The sequence below is a fragment of the Sinocyclocheilus anshuiensis genome, unplaced genomic scaffold (genome assembly GCF_001515605.1).
Source record: "Sinocyclocheilus anshuiensis isolate Anshui unplaced genomic scaffold, SAMN03320099.WGS_v1.1 scaffold734, whole genome shotgun sequence".
In the NCBI taxonomy this organism is placed as follows: Eukaryota; Metazoa; Chordata; class Actinopteri; order Cypriniformes; family Cyprinidae; genus Sinocyclocheilus; species Sinocyclocheilus anshuiensis.
In genome coordinates this window covers 515,674-533,572 of record NW_015544176.1, presented here as the reverse complement: position 1 = coordinate 533,572, position 17,899 = coordinate 515,674, and the positions used below count along the sequence as shown (strand labels likewise).

Below are 17,899 nucleotides of genomic sequence, written 5' to 3'. Positions count from 1 at the left end.
CTCTTTCCACTTACCTTTCGTCATCAGTACTAACAGACACGACGGACACAAGTCCTCAGCCTTCTGAAGACATGCTGTCCAGCCAGTCAGAAATCAGATCCTCTAAGTATCACCAGGACCGCGAATTACCCAGCATTCCACCCACCGATACCCTCAAAGCAGCCATCGATGCTCAAGTTCCCTCAGGAGAAGGCACGTATGAGGTGGTGAAGGACAGCGCCTCCCGTGATGTCAGTGTTGAGGACTGTCTGTACGAGACGGTGAAAGAACTCAAGGACATTGGCCTCCCTAACGGTACACTAAGCCCAGAGGAACCACCTGCACCGCTTCTTAACGGCCACCCAAGCCCCGCTACACAAGACCACACCATGCTGCCCAATGGTGTGGAGTATGCCTCTGTCAACCTCAGCAAGAAGAGCCGCTACAGCACTGACATGGAGGCCAGGCATTCAGCCGCCATTGTGAATTTTGAAGAGCCTGATGATGAAAATCCACCTCCTGTTCCAGACAAAGTACTGGATGAGAATGACAACCAGCAGATTCCAAATGGACAGGTGGGGCTACCAAACTCTCTTCTTATAAAAGTACTATTGTTGTCCTGTAGAGTAAACTGTAGAGTACAGTTCCCTGCATGAATCTACATTATCACAAGGCATAACATACCTGCATCTGTTTTGCCTAGCAGAAGCTGTACAGGTACTGGATTTTGTTGATAGTCAGTACTACTGATACTTTAGAAGGAATGTTATCATTTCATTTAAGTATCATCTATGCAAAGTACCAGTAAGTTGGTATCCCTATACCTTAGGGGTAGTGTAGGAGTGTCCGATCCTCCTCCTGAAGGGCACCTTACTGCTGGGTTTAGCTCCAGCACACCTCCTTGGAAGTTTTTTTGTCGCTGTGCTCAAAACTGTGCATTGTAAGAATAGGTACTACATTTGGATAAATTATTTTGTGACGTCCGGACGTACTACATCCACCACTGTCATGCGACTACAACTTCAGTCATTTCACTTCTCCAACTTTTATGAATCCTCTCTCATGTCTCTCTCATGGATACCACTTTTTGCTTACTACAGTATATGGTAGGGAATAGGGGTGTCACAATACATTAATATTGACAATTTACTTTTTTTCCCCCCAAAATTTCTAAAATCGTGACAACCCCGTAGGGAAATTTTTCATATTTGTATGCGACAAGTAATCTCAAACATCTTGATCGACTGGCTGGAGTAGCATGCAAGTCTCATGGTAAATGAATATGGTAATCACCCAGTACCATTTTAGAGTTTAATACCATTTGATACCATTACCCTGGTACCACCACAGTACTGTATTTGTAAGGTTCATTAAGGGGTTAAAATAGTTAATACAACATCAGTTGCTCTCCTGCAGTAATCATTTCCTTTATCAGGAGCTGCTCCATCTCACACAGTGATGTAACCCTTTGACACGTATAATTGAGAACAAAGAAGAATAATCATCTCAGAAACAAACCAAAAAGAACTGCACCAACATTCTCCAGTGCCAGCTAAACTTAGAGACTGCAAGAGAACAACATTGTGTTTCCAGTTTAATTACAATCTTTTAGGATATGTGCTCTGGTTGACGGTGATACATATGTGTGCCTGTAGCATACAAATGAATCTATCTGTAGAGGAGAGCAGACTGGCTGCTGTTGCGCCCGCACTCAATGTCTGCACACGGTGTGAGCATCCACTACAGCTACACATTACTGTCACCAGTCGAGGACGCTCTGCACCTCCTTTGTTCATCACTGCCTCTTGCACTCTCGCTCTGTCAATCTCTCTCTCTTTTGCTCTAATGTTCGCTCTCTCTCCTTTTGTTGTTCTCATTTAGTGTTTTTTTGCCCTGTATTTCTGCTTCCTTTGTCCTTGTACTCAAGATCAATTATATGTCTTTTCCACCAAAAACGGTGCTAGATCTCATGCTCGGCCAGAGATCTACTCAAAACTGACCCATGCTTCTGCTGACCTGAGAGGTGCATTATGACACAATGTATTATTTATGTAACTATATAACTTGCCCACAGATAAGCATAACACATCACAGTCTGTTTAAAAGGTTTGAGAACACACTTTAACATTCAAAATGCATCGTTAGAATTTATAATGAATTACAATCAAGCAATCAGAATCCACATTTGATATTTGTAAACAAAATAATTTTAGCCAGATTGAGAAGTAGTGTCTGATACGACACAACATACAGTACATAGGAATGGGATGTTCACCAACTGAACAAATTTGAATGCTAACAGTAAGCAATTAAGTTTTGGTGCGCCTCAGATTTACCAAAAGTGAGTTTCCAAACATTGCCATCCATTGGGCCTCTGATGTCAATAGTTTCTGATTCAAAACCAGCAGATTTTAGGGGCCAGTGCCGAGCCAATTTTGCCCAACCTTTCTGCAGTGGAAATGTGTTTAATGGTTCCAGACTGGCCATTGGATTTGGCAACAGCACTGGCACTCTTGCAGTGGTACTAAGTCAGAATCACTTACTAGCACCCTTTGGGGTAAAGTGTCTCCTGCTACACTGTGGGTTTAAACTTGACACCTATCAATCCAAATCCCATTCGCTGTGTGGCCTGATGTAGATGTGTAATGGGGCAGCAGTGATTCATCTTATCGGTCACATGTTTGTGTGTAACATATGCACATGGGGATCAGTGCATTCCAGCTGTCCACTGTCTGACAGCTCACCCTCATGATGAATGAGACGGCAGAGCATGTTTACAGGTACATCAGTCTGTGTTTAAGAAAGAGAATCATTCAGTTAAAGTTGGGACAGCCAAACTGACAAGCGCATGCTGTAACGCATGCACACACACATTGCCTCATTCACGGGGTGGACTGCACTGTATGTTTGAATGAATGAATGAATGAATGAGGCATTCATATAGCGCTTTTATTGTGTATTGCTGTACACCCAAAGCGCTTTACAATCATATGAGGGGGTCTCTCCTCAACCGCCAACAGTGTGCAGCATTGGTTATTTGAGCGGCAGAGTGCCATGTGTGTCATTATGCATTGGTGCCACTGTCACTATGCTAGCGTGATGGACTGAGGGCAGCTGTCTTAGATAAACTGTGATTTCAGCACATCAACACTCAGAAGTCTCCTGCTGAAGGGAAGGACTTTTATTGTTAGCACTGATGCCTTGTCAAAAGATGCGTGGGCACATGCTGACAACTGCGTAAAAGCAAATACTAATCGACACCACTGAGAGCAGCACTACAGGCCATTGCCTCACGCCCAGCCGTACTGTCAGCATCCTGTCACAGTCAGGGTATGATCTAATGTGAACTTCACAGGGTATTCAGCCATTGGGGTATTCAAGGGAATGTATGTGTTCAGTGTGAAGGGCACTGCAAACTGATATTATTAGGGAAATCACACAACAGTCATTGCATTCCACCTCAGTACTATGCAAAATTTGGCTAAAATAAATGACATTTTTATTTAGCTTGGTCCACTTCAGGTCTCTACGCAGGTGTTTGTGGGTGTAGTCAAAGTCCCTTCAAGGAGAGTCGGTTCATTCTGCGGCCATATTTGCAACACCTCCAGGCAGCTATTTCGGTCATGCAAGACCAACTTCTATCTACTTGAATGGAGAAATAGCAAAAACTGCTTGCTGAACTCACATTTAAATAATGTATTTCAATTCAGCAATAAGAACTGACATGAATTGTCCAATAAATGTTGTTTCTTATGCTCAAATAGTATAAAAAAGTGCATGTTTCAGGTTGGTCTAGCAAATGTGCATGTGCAGTCCTATGCAGACTGTTTTCATGGGAACTGGAGCTTCTAACAACAACTGCTGTGATGCAATGACTTTACCAACCAGTGACTGGCTTTTTTATTTACAAGGTGGGACTTATTCCACCATATTGCACATTGCACTTTTTTCAAATTCATAGTAATATGCGTGAATTGTCTTGGTGTGTGTGTGTGTGTGTATGTGTGTAGTCTGTGTGATGACGTTGCAGTGCGTTTTAAATGCTTCCGATAATTATTAATTTCTTATATGGGCAAATCAAGGGAAGAGACACTTTAATTGATATAGAGGGCTGGATAGAGTGAATTAGCAGATAAGCCCTATTGTAAGAGACATTTGTTAGTTGTGATGAGGTCAGGGGTGTCTTTGCGGAGCCACACGGATGGGCTATTAAATTAATTGCTTTGCTAATTAAACCAATATCAAAGCACATCTGGCGAGTCCCTGATGCACATTCTGGGCAATCATATCAAAGCAAAGCATACCTCAAGTTCACGGGGTGAGATGGCTTCATCAAAACAGGCTTGAAATTTTGGCTCTAAAACATCAGCATTAATCTTGAATGGGTTATAGCAAATTTCCCGCTTGACTGTAATCTCTCTGTCTGTGAGGTGACTGCGACAGGGATTGATATTCTTCTCCAACAGCCAAGGTGTCTGTTATTGATCTTCTGTAGGATTTACTTTGTTAATTAATGACTCTGTTATTGATTCTCTTTGTAAATATACAACCGCTCTTGCTAGGGGAGGAACTGTACATTTGATTTCAATCAGTAACTCTTAAGTAATGAATGAGTGGCTTCGTTTTTTCATCAATCAGTCCTTGACACTTAGCATGTGTCAGCTGAAGTGAGCCATTTCCTATGCTGCTGTATGTTTAACCTGATTAAATATGAAACGTTTTTAACTAATGGTCTTGTTTCAATCATTGTCCTTCAGTTACACTCCCCGCTGACGACTCCAATGCCTCAGGACAATGTGTCTCCGGACAGTGAGGTAGGCTCAGCATCAGCATCTTGTAAAGACCAACTTGAAGTCTTTGCAGTTTTTACCAATAATAATATTTGCAAATTAATATTGCACTGAACCAAGTCTGTGGAGTAAAGATGTCTACTTCTCTGTAATTCCAGTTATCAGACATGTACTCCAAGGTAGCAAAGAATACTATAAAGGAACCTGAGAATGACTACAGCAGCATCGGGGAGATGAAGGGAATGGTGGCGGAGTCGACTTCTAGTGATCTTTACGCCACGGTTGGGGATGAATACCCAATGGCTCTTGGCTCCCAGCCTCCAGAGGGGCTTACAGAGAATGCAGACCCTGGGTATGAGACCATCAAGATCTCCAAAGCATCTGAAGAGGTTCATCAGGGCAATGGGATAGTGGAACCTGACTATGAGAGTGTGGGGGAACTGGGTCTCAACGGGGAGATCTCCCGTCTCTGACCACTCAAATAAGGGACTGTGGACACTGAGAAATCACTTCTCTGAGGTTTAGAAGTGGAAGTTGGAGTGGTATCGCGAGTATAATGCACTTAACCTTTCCTGATTGAATGTTTTTGAGCATAGCATTTATGCACCGCATTGTTTTTGAATATTATAAATGAAAGGGTTCGTTCAGACCTGTGACCCAGCACAGGAAATTAAACACTCTACACAGCAAAATCCCCAGAGTTAAATCAACTCTGCTCAGAGTACATATTGTCCCAATCTACAGAGTGTTAAAGTAACACTGAAGCAGAGTTACCACTGTTGAGGATTATGTGATACGTTTTCATGTCTAAAAGCCTGAGCAGTAGTTGTTCATCTTCAACATTGTTAACAGCGGGTTTTCTTTACCAATGCTCACTCATCAATTAATTGCTTAATTATCCCATTAACTTTAACTCCGCTTCAGTGTTACTTTATTAACACTCTGTAGATTGGGACAATATGTACTCTGAGCAAAGTTGATTTAACTCTGGGGATTTTGCTGTGTATAGTCACTCAGAAGAGGGCCTATTTTGTCCCCACACATTATGAAATAGCTTGCAGTAGGGATTTATCTAATACAAAGGCGGCATCTCCATTTGTTGAGCGGGAGTTTTCTGAGCAACTACTCTGTGCTAGCATTTGTTATTTTTAATGTTTTGCTGGGCTGTCGATGTGGGCAATGATAGCAGTTGATCACACCTGCTCTAATCGCTTTCCATGGCTTGTTCTCATTCTATTGAAATCACAAAACAAAATGCTAACAAAAGTGTCCCACTACTGATATCCACTAATGTACAGCTGTAATTATGGTTTATTAAAATAAAGAGTTACATTAGGGGGATTAGAACCCAAACCCCTCATACAAAGGAATACTACTAGACCAAAGATTAAAAATTAACATATGTATGAATATTAAGCCAGCATAACTGCTGCATTGTGAGAATGTAACAACACAAATGTGACTGAAATGAGTTAACATGTTAAGACATTTATAATGCTAATGTTATTTCAGATTTGATATAAAATATCAGTACATCACAGACTACTTATCAGAATAGTAAATGATCATGTTTAATTATCTTTGCATATCCTAATTAATATACATGAGCTAAGCCTTCACCATTTTGTGACATAACAAGCAGCACGTCTGTGCAACCCCCTTCTCACATGTCTCCACCACTTTTCAAAACAAAGTGACACCAATGGCTGTGCTCTTACGAGAAATATTTTATTCATAATGTGTATTAGTAGTTTCCACGCTTTTGCACGCTGCAACTGCTGTGAGCTCCACTCTGCCTGCCTGTTTTCACATGATACTAGTTGAGCAACTGACAGAGTTGTGTCCTTATATAACCCCGAGAAGAGAACCAATCAGATCCTGTCAACAGCAGACCTCTCAGCTCAGTCCATTAAGGAACTACACTCATTTTAATCATTCAGAACTGCTGGAGCATTTACTTTCACAAGTAGTAAGCAAGTGATGTTCACATAACGCACATCAAAATATAAATGAGGAACAGTTAAATGTTGCCATCATTCTGAGCCATTTAACTTGTTTATATTCAATATGTCAAATCACAGGCTCTGGTGAGGAAGTGACCTTTTAGGTACGTAAAGTTAAGCACACTCATTTATGAGTGTACTAAAAGGGTATTAATGCCAATTTGGCCATTATCTATTGCTGGTGTGAGTTCACATTTTCAATTGTTCACTTATTGCCATTTCTGATGTAATTGCGCTATGTTTTATCAATATGTATGTGTGATTTTTTTTAATTGACGCAGCTGTATTGATTGAGTATCAGATACAGTATATATTTCAGATATTGTTTTGTTTTTACATGTAATAAGTACGCAACATTTCAAAAGGCTGAAAAGCACAGGGGAAAAAGAGACCTCTTTTCAAGGTACTGCCACACTGCAGCTTTGCCTGGCAGCTTAGTAAATGTACTTTATTATCAGGTATGCATTTAGCTGCTTTTACATTCATGTAGCAGTATAATCCAAAAAGCATAGTGCATCCAGACGCTGCATGGGACAACTTCATGCCAAGAGACACTTGTAAATATTCAAAAGACTATTTTGATCTGTTAAATTATGTCAATGTGTAATTATAATTCTGTAATAATTGGCAGCAGCTCTCAAATGACAGCACGTGGAACTTTTATAGTTTGTTTGTATTGAGGAGCTAATGAAACTTTAAGAGTCAGTGGAATGCATGCTGTTTTCTAGATGCATTTTTAATTAAAGAAAGTTTAAAGGAGGTTTATTAACATTTAAAAGGCTAATAACAGGAATATGAATTGCTTTGTAGTTCTTTAGCACTATTTAAAATGTGAGGTTTAATTAAGGACTGTGGATGGAGTCCAGATGTTGTCCATGTTTGTTTGTAATGGTATGTTGTGTTGGTACAGGTTTCATATTGAGAAGATCCTTGTTTTATTTAATATCATGGTGAAACATTGAACATTTGGTTTCTTCCTCTAACCAAATTCGGTGTATTAAGTTGTAAACAAGAATGAATTTTGCATTTGTTTATTTCATCATAATCTTTGTATTGTGGTATTTGCTTATTAAACAATATAGTCATGCTGGACTAATAATATAATGCGTGTGCATGTTTATTCAAATCAACTGATGCTAATGTGCGTGTAGCTGTGTGTGTATATATATATATATATATATATATACATTAGTATAATTTTTGCTTAATAGTGCTATATTTACATGGCAATCTTAGTAAGACAAGAAAGGACATTTATATTGGCTTAGTGCACAAAAACACAATATAATCTCTTGATATTTAATCTGTCAATACATTCTACTAAACTAAATTCTCAAGTGTAGAAAAACAACCTTCAATAAGGCGGTTTTATTATCATGTCAGTACACTGGTATTAGGGGACTAACATATTTCACTGTACAGCCAGCCAGCTATTGATTGGACCTGTGGTCAAAGCAACATGCATTTTCAATGCAAGTGCTAAGGGAGCGGTAGCAAACGAGGGCATTGAATTGATTTTTTATTTTCACTTCATAAAGATAAATTGTTTCTTAAAAGATTAAATCTTTTCAGTCATGCCTTAAGGGGTTATTCCTATAGACAGGTTGTTATAAGCAAATCAGGCCCACAAGCACAGCGTAATTATGTTATACTTTGAGAGGCTATGCGAGTGGTGCGGTTCTTTGATCAATGCTACAATCGATTCAGAACTCACACTGACAAGCATATACAACATGTACATGTTTGTGTTTAAGATTTAAGATTTAACCACACAAAGGTAAAAATGTTCAATTAAGGCTTATAAAGTATAATGCACACAAGCAGGTGGATTACTTCTAAAATATAATCAATGCAAATTACACTTAACACTGTCAGTAAGTTACCTCTAATGCTATAATTAATATTTTGACAAAAAACATATTTCTTAAACTACACTTCTATCAACATAAAGAGACTTAATTTCTAACTGCATGTTTTAAATGAAAAACTAAAAATCTACCCATTACTGCTAATTTAATTTTAGCATGTGCTGATAAAATATATAGTTGAATGCTATCTAAGTCACTGAATAAATGTAAAATACATCAAACTGAAATATAAACATTAGTTAAATTAAATTTGAGTTAAAGATTAGTTCATTAGAGCCTTCTGAACTGCAAACATTCCATTTTTTTTTAAATGATTGAAACGTGATTGTTTCCATGTGACTGCTTGAAAGTTATTTCAGTATGTAGTCAAATAAGGAAAGAGACACATCTCTCTTCATTATAGTACCTGTTTGGGATAGTTACTTTCAGTGTATGTGCAAGTACCTCAATTCAAGTTTTTGATTAGTTTGCGACCGGACAGTAGTCTACGTTACATTGATATTATTCGTCATAATCAATTTTAAGGGAGTGACATGATGTTAGTCTGAAAGTCATTTTCTCTGCCCAAACAGACCTAAACAGTACCTCAAAATATTAGTCCAAATTCATGTTATTTAGAAGGTGAAAAGCACCTGAATGGTCACCTGAATGACAAGATTCTCAAATGCACATCCAATGGACATCCCATGACATGAGGCCATGGGAAAGGAGTTGTGAATGGCAGTGAAGCGATTACAACATGAGGAATGTAGTAGGCCTATGTCTGGATTACATTCACATTCACACTATATAGAATATACTTTTTTTAAAGGTTGCTATTACATTTGGAATTTAAAATCATTTAAGCATGCATTAAAGAGAGAGGTTCAGCCAGAAATAATGATCATGTGAATATAGCGAGTGAGGCTGTTATTCTGCCATCTCCTGTTGTGTTCTATGGAAGAAAGAAACACAGGTTTGGAACAACATGAGAATGACTAAGGCCCGTTCACACCAAGAACGATAACTATATTAGTATCCACACCAGCGGATGATATCGTCTGTTTATTCCAAGCGCACGCTCATCTGCCGCTTTAAACTCTCGAGCTCGTTATCGCAGGATTGATTCTGATTGGCTGTCAATATTTTTATCGTTCATCAGCTGGAAAAAAATCGTTCTGAAAGGGTCCTTACACGATCAAGGTCCAGAAATGTAGCAAGGACATCACGTGGATACACTGTTTAGGTCGTTTACGCTTTGAGTTAAAGATAAACAGCATGCGCAATTTACGTTCAGTGGATATTCTCCAAAATGGCGCTAGGGTGATGCGGAGGAGACGAATTGTTGAATAAAATTGTTTTTTTTTTCTTCTTTCTTTTGCGTTTAAAAAGTATTCTCGTAGCTTCATAAAATTATGATTGAACCCCTGATGTCACATGAATTATTTTACTGATGCCCTTGCTACATTTCTGGACCTTGATCGTGTAAGGACCCTTGCTGGGAGGGTCAGAGAGCTCTCAGATTCCATCAAAAATATCTTAATTTGTGTTCCGAAGATGAACGGAGGTCTTACGGGTTTAGAACGACATGAGGGTGAGTAACTAATGACAGAATTTTCATTTTTGGGTAACTATCCCTTTAACTGAAGATAAGATCCTAATTTTTGGGTGAACTACCCCTTTAAGACGTCAAAAATAGAAATATGTCAACAGCGTTTCCTTCTTCAACATAAATCATGTTTAAATATTTGCATTATGGTTAGAGTCAGACCAGTTTATGTTTTGGTATGTGACGACGACTACGAGTGATTTTCCAAAAACAGTTATTCTACTACTGACAGGTCCCACTCCCACCACAGAGGACCCTCGGGAATACCTGCCGCCTGTCAATCATTCGCGCCGGGTCACACACAGACGCCTGACCCTGCTTTGCTGGGATATTGTCATCACTGTTATTAATGTTATGAACATTGACCGGCCTACCTAAATAATAACTACTCAAAGACTCTCTTTTCTTCATCCTTGCGTCATTGTTTTAATCGCAAGCAGCGCCCGTTACTTGTGTTTGGAGGGAAACTGCAGCAGAGCGCTAGCGTTAGCGAGTGGAGGCGTGTGTGCCGCCAGCCAATGAGAGCGCACACTGGCTGCGCGAGCGCACATGGTCACAGGCGACATTCCGCCGGTACAGCCAGTGGCTCCTGAAAACCCGGATGGATTTTTCGGAATGGAGTCTTTCTCACACGAAACCGGATTTACGGTGATAAAGGGTGAAAACTGGCTAATAAAACAGCACCCTCGACACTGGGGACGCCAGTTTATATTATTATATTAATCAAATTTCTGGAGGTGCGCTCTTCGGTGATTTATCACATAAATGCCCGTGGTGTGTATTGTGAAAAATACATCGTGTTTATCGACCCAAAACTGCTGCTCCGCTCCGTGTTTTACCACAACCCGTCAGCTATAAGGGAACGGCAAGCAAAACAAACAGGTCGACAGAAGAAAGATATCGGTTGCCGGTCGGTCCTTCGGTCGGACGGACGGAGAGCTTATCAAGCGTAGCTCATTTGAATGTTGTAACGGTTCGCTGGTCTCGTGTCCCGAACATGCGCGCTGACGCCGGTGAAATAACGTTATGTGGATGCGGTCCAGATCTGTGGTAATGTTGTCGTATTATTCGCATGGTCGGCCCATTGTGACGGTAACTCCGTTCGGGTTTTGTCAGCGTGACATTTCTTGTTTTTGAAGCGACATTGCAGTGCAAAGATCGAAGTAACTGTATTCGCGCATTTCATTGATATATCAACTATGCATACGCGGCGGCTGGTGAAGCGCTCGGTCATTGGGAGCCGCGTGTACGCGCCGGGTTTAACGGGAGACGCGGCTCCGCTCACGGGAGTGATCCAGGCTGTCAAACAAGACAACAGAGATGCTTCGACCGGCCATCGGCGCAACGTGTACACGGTGCTCATGCAAGACGGGAGCTTGAAAGAATACACCGAGGAAGAGATTGCACAGATGACTGCGAAAGCACCGCTGAAGTCGAGCTTGAAGGTTTGTATGTGTGGTCAGCTGGGCTTCTTGTTGTTGTTGTTGTGTTGCTTGTCGCACACAGAGAGATGGTTTGTGTGATGGTTCAAATAGTTCTCATCTGAATGTGTGAGAGTATATTGCAGTAATGATGCAGATGCTACTAGGTAGTCGTTGGCTCCACAATGAAACCTTTTGGGGCCACATTACTTCATAGTTGCAAAATTGTCGAATCGCTCGATGCAGATGGTCGTTCAGAAGCGCCGGTGTCTGTGCTCACAATCTAGTGCATTAAACTCTGACACTTTTGGTCTCTCCATTTGTTAGATGGAAACAGTTGCAAAAGACTGTGAACTACATATGAATTGGAAATGTAATTTGATTGCATATCGTCTTTACTTTTTAACCTTTTAAGTTTAGACCATTTGACGTTCACTGTACTGTGATGAAGGGTCTATCTATAAAAAATGGTGCTTTGGGCACAAAAACTGGCGGAAATTAGTTCAACTGGTATTTTTCTAGCTGTATTTAAGAGTTTGTTTTTGGAATGATGTCATTCCTGACTGTATTTGTGCAATATAAATATCATGCTATTTTGTACGAATATTTGGAAAACAATTCAAATGTCACTCATTTTACAGCAGGGGCGATTCTAGGATTTTCATTTTAGGGGGGCTCAACTTATTGCAGTATTCCACTGCATAGATAGGTATAACATTTGGGTACTCAATAAGCCAAATTCAAATCTTCATGATCTCACACACACAACCTGTTTACTGTACTGGGGCTGAGTAGTCAGTAGTACTAATACTGGCTGAATAGTAGGCTATAGCCCCCCTACAACTGGCCTAGCAACGCCCATGTCTTACAGTCTTACCAAAGTTCTCCTTTCAGCGCGAATCAGATACTTGTGGATGTCATCATTATATATATATATTAGAAAAAGTATATGTATTTATTTCTTTTGGAATGTATTAATTTAATACAACAAATATTAACGATAAATAACTAGTGTTCGAGGGAGTCAACTCAGTGACGGCTCTGAATGATTCACTATATATTCAAATCGCTAAGAGAGCTCAACTCTTCTGCTTCGTGAATCTTTTCACTAAAAAGAACCGGTTCATACGAGTCATTTGTTGGAGAATCGGATATCTCGCGCTGTGTTCAATACATTCAGCGAACACAACGCAACAGAAAGATGCGAAGTAGCGGTGCTGGAAACACTTGACTAAATGGATGTAATTAAACTATCGCCCGATCACGTGATGAAATCTGACTAAACCGCATATGGACAAACACAGAGTTTCCCCGACTGACTAGATTTTAAATTATTGTCATAAATGAGACTTGTTTTGTTGCATTTGTGGCCGTTGTAGTCGAGGTCTGTAATGTAGGGCTGTGTACGCCGCTGCGTTTAGTGGGTGGATAACAGTGGCAAACAAACACGCTCTGCAGCATTCAGGCGCCAGCAGAAGCATCTGTGCAACAGCCTCCACCTCTCTGCTGCAACCGGCTCTTTCTTAGTGCCTTTTTATTTTATTTTTTTTACTGTGTTTTCGACATTCATGGCTAGTGCAGTGAATATATATATATATTTTTGTGAATATGTCTTGATATTTAATTAATGCTCAGAACAAGCTCCTTTTATTCACTGAACTCCGCGTGATTGCACACTAGGATGAGTGAGTTGCTTGCACGTAATTGCAAAATACAAAGGTTTTTTTTTAATTTTTTATAATGACCTAATTGCAGTCAAATTATACAGCCTGAGGTGCCATATCAAAACAAAGAGGGTCAAAATGACAAGAACGGCACCAGCTCTACATTCTTTAACAACCAGAGCTGCAAGACTTGCATGGAAATTATTAAAATAAATTAGAATAAATAACCAAATAAGTATAATACCTGAAATTTGCATGCTATATTTGCATACACATTTTATTTGCTTGCTGCTGTACATTTGATGTTTGTATGTGCTTGTTTTTGCGAGTATGGCAACTCCCAATCAGACATCCATTTAATTTTTAATCAGTGCCATGCACGTTTTACTCAAGCAACTATTATATACATCACATGCTACCTATTCTCTGGTGACATATGATGGGGAAAAAGTTAAGATGTAAGCAATGCAAGCAAGAAGGGATGTGAAACTAAAGTGGGGGCTAATGGTCCCGGAGCAGCTGCTCCATAACGGCAGCAAAACTCTACAGAGGGTCATGCTCATAGAATCTGAGGCTTTGGCAAGGCGCCTGAATTCCCAAACAAGTGCCATTCGGCTTGAGGGAATGCCACTTGTTGACTTGCATAGTAAGGAGGAGGGGCTTCGTGTTAAATGGTTACAGTGTGGCATTTTCAGACAAAGGCGGACTGGATTTTTTTCATTCCCCTGTTGTTTCCACTGCTTAATATCAAAATGTAATTAACACACAGGCTGCCTAACAGTCTTAACTATTTATGCACCAAGGCTTTGTTGCTGATTTACAGTTTATTCACATGAAATGTTGAGGATTTGGTCATGATGAATGCAAGCTGAGATGTTTTTATGAAGAGCGTCATAATTACTTTTATAGTAGATATCTCAAACCTTAAAGTGCAGCATCTCACGTGTGAACATGCATTGTGTGTTTGTTTTTCTTGTGAATATTCAAATATAAATTAATAATTTGTAGATAATTAATTTCAAGTGCTCATCATTGTGCATCCTGCTCTCAAATCTAATTAATTCTGTTATTAGATCAGTCGAGACTCTTCAGCAAAAACAAGATCTCATTTGAATAGTTTGACTGGCACATGAATTGTGACCCATACACAAAGCAAGGGTGTGTGTTTGTGTCTTGAGAGAGAAAGACTTAATAGTGTGTGAAATTTAAATTTGAACTTGTCAACTGTGCAGTTTTGATTTGACGCTTGAAAGTCTTGCTCAACATGATACCGCTTTAACAAATCTGTTCATCTCATGAAAACACGCCAAAGCCTGGCATTCATCTTGTACATGGAATAGTATTATTCCTGCCCTATGGGAGGTTTAAAGAAAGATTTCACCCCAAAAAAAAAACCTGTCATCACCAGTATTAAAATTGTGGCTGATTCAGATAAGATGATAATTATTTTAATGCTATGGCTGATAACTGATAAATGGCAGATATTACAATTCTACAGTATTTTGGCTAAAATAAATAAAAAAACAAAACACAAACTAAAATCATACAATTTAAATGCTACAAGTGAATTTAGACATCAGTGGTTATTTGTTTTGAGATTTGTTAAAGATTACAATTTAACAGTGTTATTAAATTATTAGCATTTTTAAATGTAAAAGTGAGTGAAGTGACGTGTGTGTGTGACCCATACTTGGAATTAGTGCTCTGCATTTAACCCATCCAAGTGCACAAATACAGAAGTGAACACACACACACTGTGAACATGCACCCGGAGCAGTGGGCAGCCATATTACTGCGGCGCCCGGGAAGCAGTTGGGGGTTCGGTGCCTTGCTCAAGGGTCTCACCTCAGTCTCACCTGAGACTCAAACCCGCAACCCTCGGGTTACAAGTACGACTCTCTAGCCACGACTGCATACGTGAGTAGTACATAACAGCAAAATGTAAAAATAAGGAAAATTATATTCACAATTACATATCCAATTTTATAATCAATAATATAAATATCTAGTAAATATATAATATAAAATCTCCAATATTGGCTGATACCCAAAGCTTATTGTTTGGCAGCAGAAGATTTGGAATATCATGCATATAGACCATGTTTTTGATACATTTTATGATGCTTTTAATTTTTTATTTTTTTTTAAGTTTGAAAGCTTAATCCTAATTGATTCTTATAGCTTGGAAAAGAGCAGCCAGCACATTCTCCAAAATTTCAGCTTTTGTGTTCCACAGAAGAAAGAAAGTCATATGGGTTTGGAACAACATGACCATGAGTAAATAATGACAGTTGGCACATAAATGAAGAAGAGAATGTATTAAAATACCACACTTCACTACTAGTGAGGTAATCCTCAGTTTTGTATGTTGTTTTATTTACCGTTTTTAGCCCTTATCGGCAGAGTTACTTGGACCAGTATTGAGGCAGGTAATCCATCATTTTATTTTTAACTCCATTATTAGTGCGTAAACTCACAGCTGCTCAAAGCCCAGCATGATGGGTGTTTACTCTCTCTTCAGTCAAAATAATTGCGTTACGGTAAGACAATGATCTGGATTGCACACCGCTCATTGTTAGATCATGCTCTTCGCTGGTACATGTGGTGATATGCGTCGTCTTGGCCCCTGTTTGCCCTCTCTGTAGCGTGAGGTTTAGTGTACGCAGCTTTAGTCACAGTGCAATAGAAAACTTTACGGCTGCTGTGCAGATGAGACATGCAAGAGGAAAAGCTGCTCGTCTTTCCATTAGTGTGGTCACGGATGGTGGCTTGTTTTGCTAAGTAGGAAATGAAATGAAATGAAAAGAACATTTATTCTTCTTTTGTCAGCAGCGCCGTGATCTTATAAACAGACGAGCCTGCAGATGAGCGAATACGATTTCTCCATCCAAAGCATTGTTCAGGTGTTTGTATTGACTGATGCAATATTGTATTACCAACAGCTTAAATACAGCCTAATGCTCCGTGATTGCAAGCAAACAAGCCTCAAAATAGGGGTCTATACCATTAACAGCCCACGTAGGTGTAAGTAGGGCTTCATTGACAGGAGCCACGTGGAAAGACTATTAACACAGTTAAGACTGAAGAAACTCAAATGTGTTTCCCTCTGCAGAGCTCCTGTAACAGTGGCCAGCGGGACGGGCCCATGCAGGGCCAGAATGGGGGCATGCAGAGAGGAGAGGTGCCCTCCCTCAGTCCAGAGAGCACAGAGGAGCCACGGGTGCTGGAGCACAAGCGAACAGGCCGATCGCTGGAGCCAGAGAAGGATCACACCCGCTCCGTTTCTCTGCTGGAACAAAAACGCAAGGTGGTCTCTTCCAGCATCGACGTACCACAAGCCAGGTAAGACTGCGGGATGAGCGCCCCCCACAGGCACAGATTAGAACTAAAGGAATGATGTATGTTTTTGTTTACTTCATTTTTGTTTTCATGTTGTATGCTCTGAATAAGAAGAGCTGGACTGTAGTACTGGTGAGATGTTGGTTTTCACATTATTTATCAGTTTTTCTCTATAAAGTTACATCAGTCCCCATATAAACTAACATTAGAAGGATCTAAACAAGTTATACATGTTTTGTTTTTTTTCATAAATAGATTGATTTGGTCTTTTTCAGCAAAAGTGACATTTGGACAAAAATATTATGTTTTAGTCTCATTTTCATAAGTTACTGAAATTGTTAGGGTTTGTGGAAGTGATATGGTGAGGTGAGGACTCAATTGCAGGAAGTTTGGACTCTTTAAGGCCCAATCCCAATTCTATTTTATACCCCTTCCCCTACCCCTACCCCTCCGCCTACCCCTTCCCCTTGTCCCTTGAAACAGAGTGTCAAGGGGTAGGGGTGAAAATATTCCCCTAAGAATTGGGACACCACTACTATGCTGTCACACGTCATCATACGTCGTCTAGCTCCTACAATACACACACCTATGCTGGTGTGCATTAGAGCAGTGTTTCTCAACCCTGGTCCTGAATGCCCCCCAACACTGCACATTTTGTATGTCTCCCTTATCTGACACCCATTTCAGGTCCTGGAGTTTCTTTTAATGAACTAATGAGTCGAATCAGGTGTGTTTGATTAGGAAGACACCCAAAATGTGCAGTGCTGGGGGGCGCCCAGGACCAGGGTTGAGAAACACTGCATTAGAGCCTTTAATTAGCATTCTATATTAATGCGCTGCTTACTGACACACACACACATATCAGAAATCGCGCAGCTCAGACATCCAGGAGCAAAGATACTTGTCAACGCTACCCCACGACTTTTATTAATAACAGTTTAAATACTGAATCGCTACATTATATTTTCCAGCAACAAGAGGACAAAATCGCTGTTTTTGAAGTAAACTCACTCTAAAAAAGAGAAACGCACAGACACGTATACACGCAACTTTCATCTCTCTCTGTCTCTCTCTCTCGCTCTCCAATTGGCAATATTTGAGAAAAGGGTTTAGCGATTTATAATTATTGGGGGGACTAGCCCCCCTCAATGTCTACAGTGGTTATCGCCCTGATCAGACATGAAAATGTTTTGGCACTATCGTGCAGTCTATAATGATATGACGTTAGTTAGCAAATATTAGCGATT

At 40.0% G+C, this 17,899-nt stretch overlaps 2 protein-coding genes across 5 annotated transcripts in view; both read left to right on the top strand.

Moving 5' to 3' along the window:
• The window catches only part of LOC107696219 (phosphoprotein associated with glycosphingolipid-enriched microdomains 1-like), a 58,604-nt gene extending 53,097 nt beyond the window's left edge, over positions 1-5,507 (top strand). For both annotated transcript variants that reach the window (XM_016496473.1, XM_016496474.1), the window contains exons 6-8: positions 28-554; positions 4,737-4,793; positions 4,928-5,507. In XM_016496473.1, coding sequence (XP_016351959.1) covers positions 28-554; positions 4,737-4,793; positions 4,928-5,242 — 899 coding nt within the window. In that variant the 3' untranslated portion in view covers positions 5,243-5,507. The remainder of the gene's footprint in view (positions 1-27; positions 555-4,736; positions 4,794-4,927) is intronic.
• A 5,592-nt stretch (positions 5,508-11,099) lies between these two features.
• The window catches only part of LOC107696217 (zinc finger protein 704-like), a 72,006-nt gene continuing 65,206 nt past the window's right edge, over positions 11,100-17,899 (top strand). For 2 of the 3 annotated variants that reach the window (XM_016496471.1, XM_016496470.1), the window contains exons 1-2: positions 11,101-11,673; positions 16,426-16,655. In XM_016496471.1, the coding sequence (XP_016351957.1) occupies positions 11,428-11,673; positions 16,426-16,655 (476 nt within the window). In that variant the 5' untranslated portion in view covers positions 11,101-11,427. Of the gene's footprint in view, positions 11,674-16,425; positions 16,656-17,899 lie in introns of all 3 variants that reach the window. The other variant, XM_016496472.1, reaches the window with a different exon arrangement.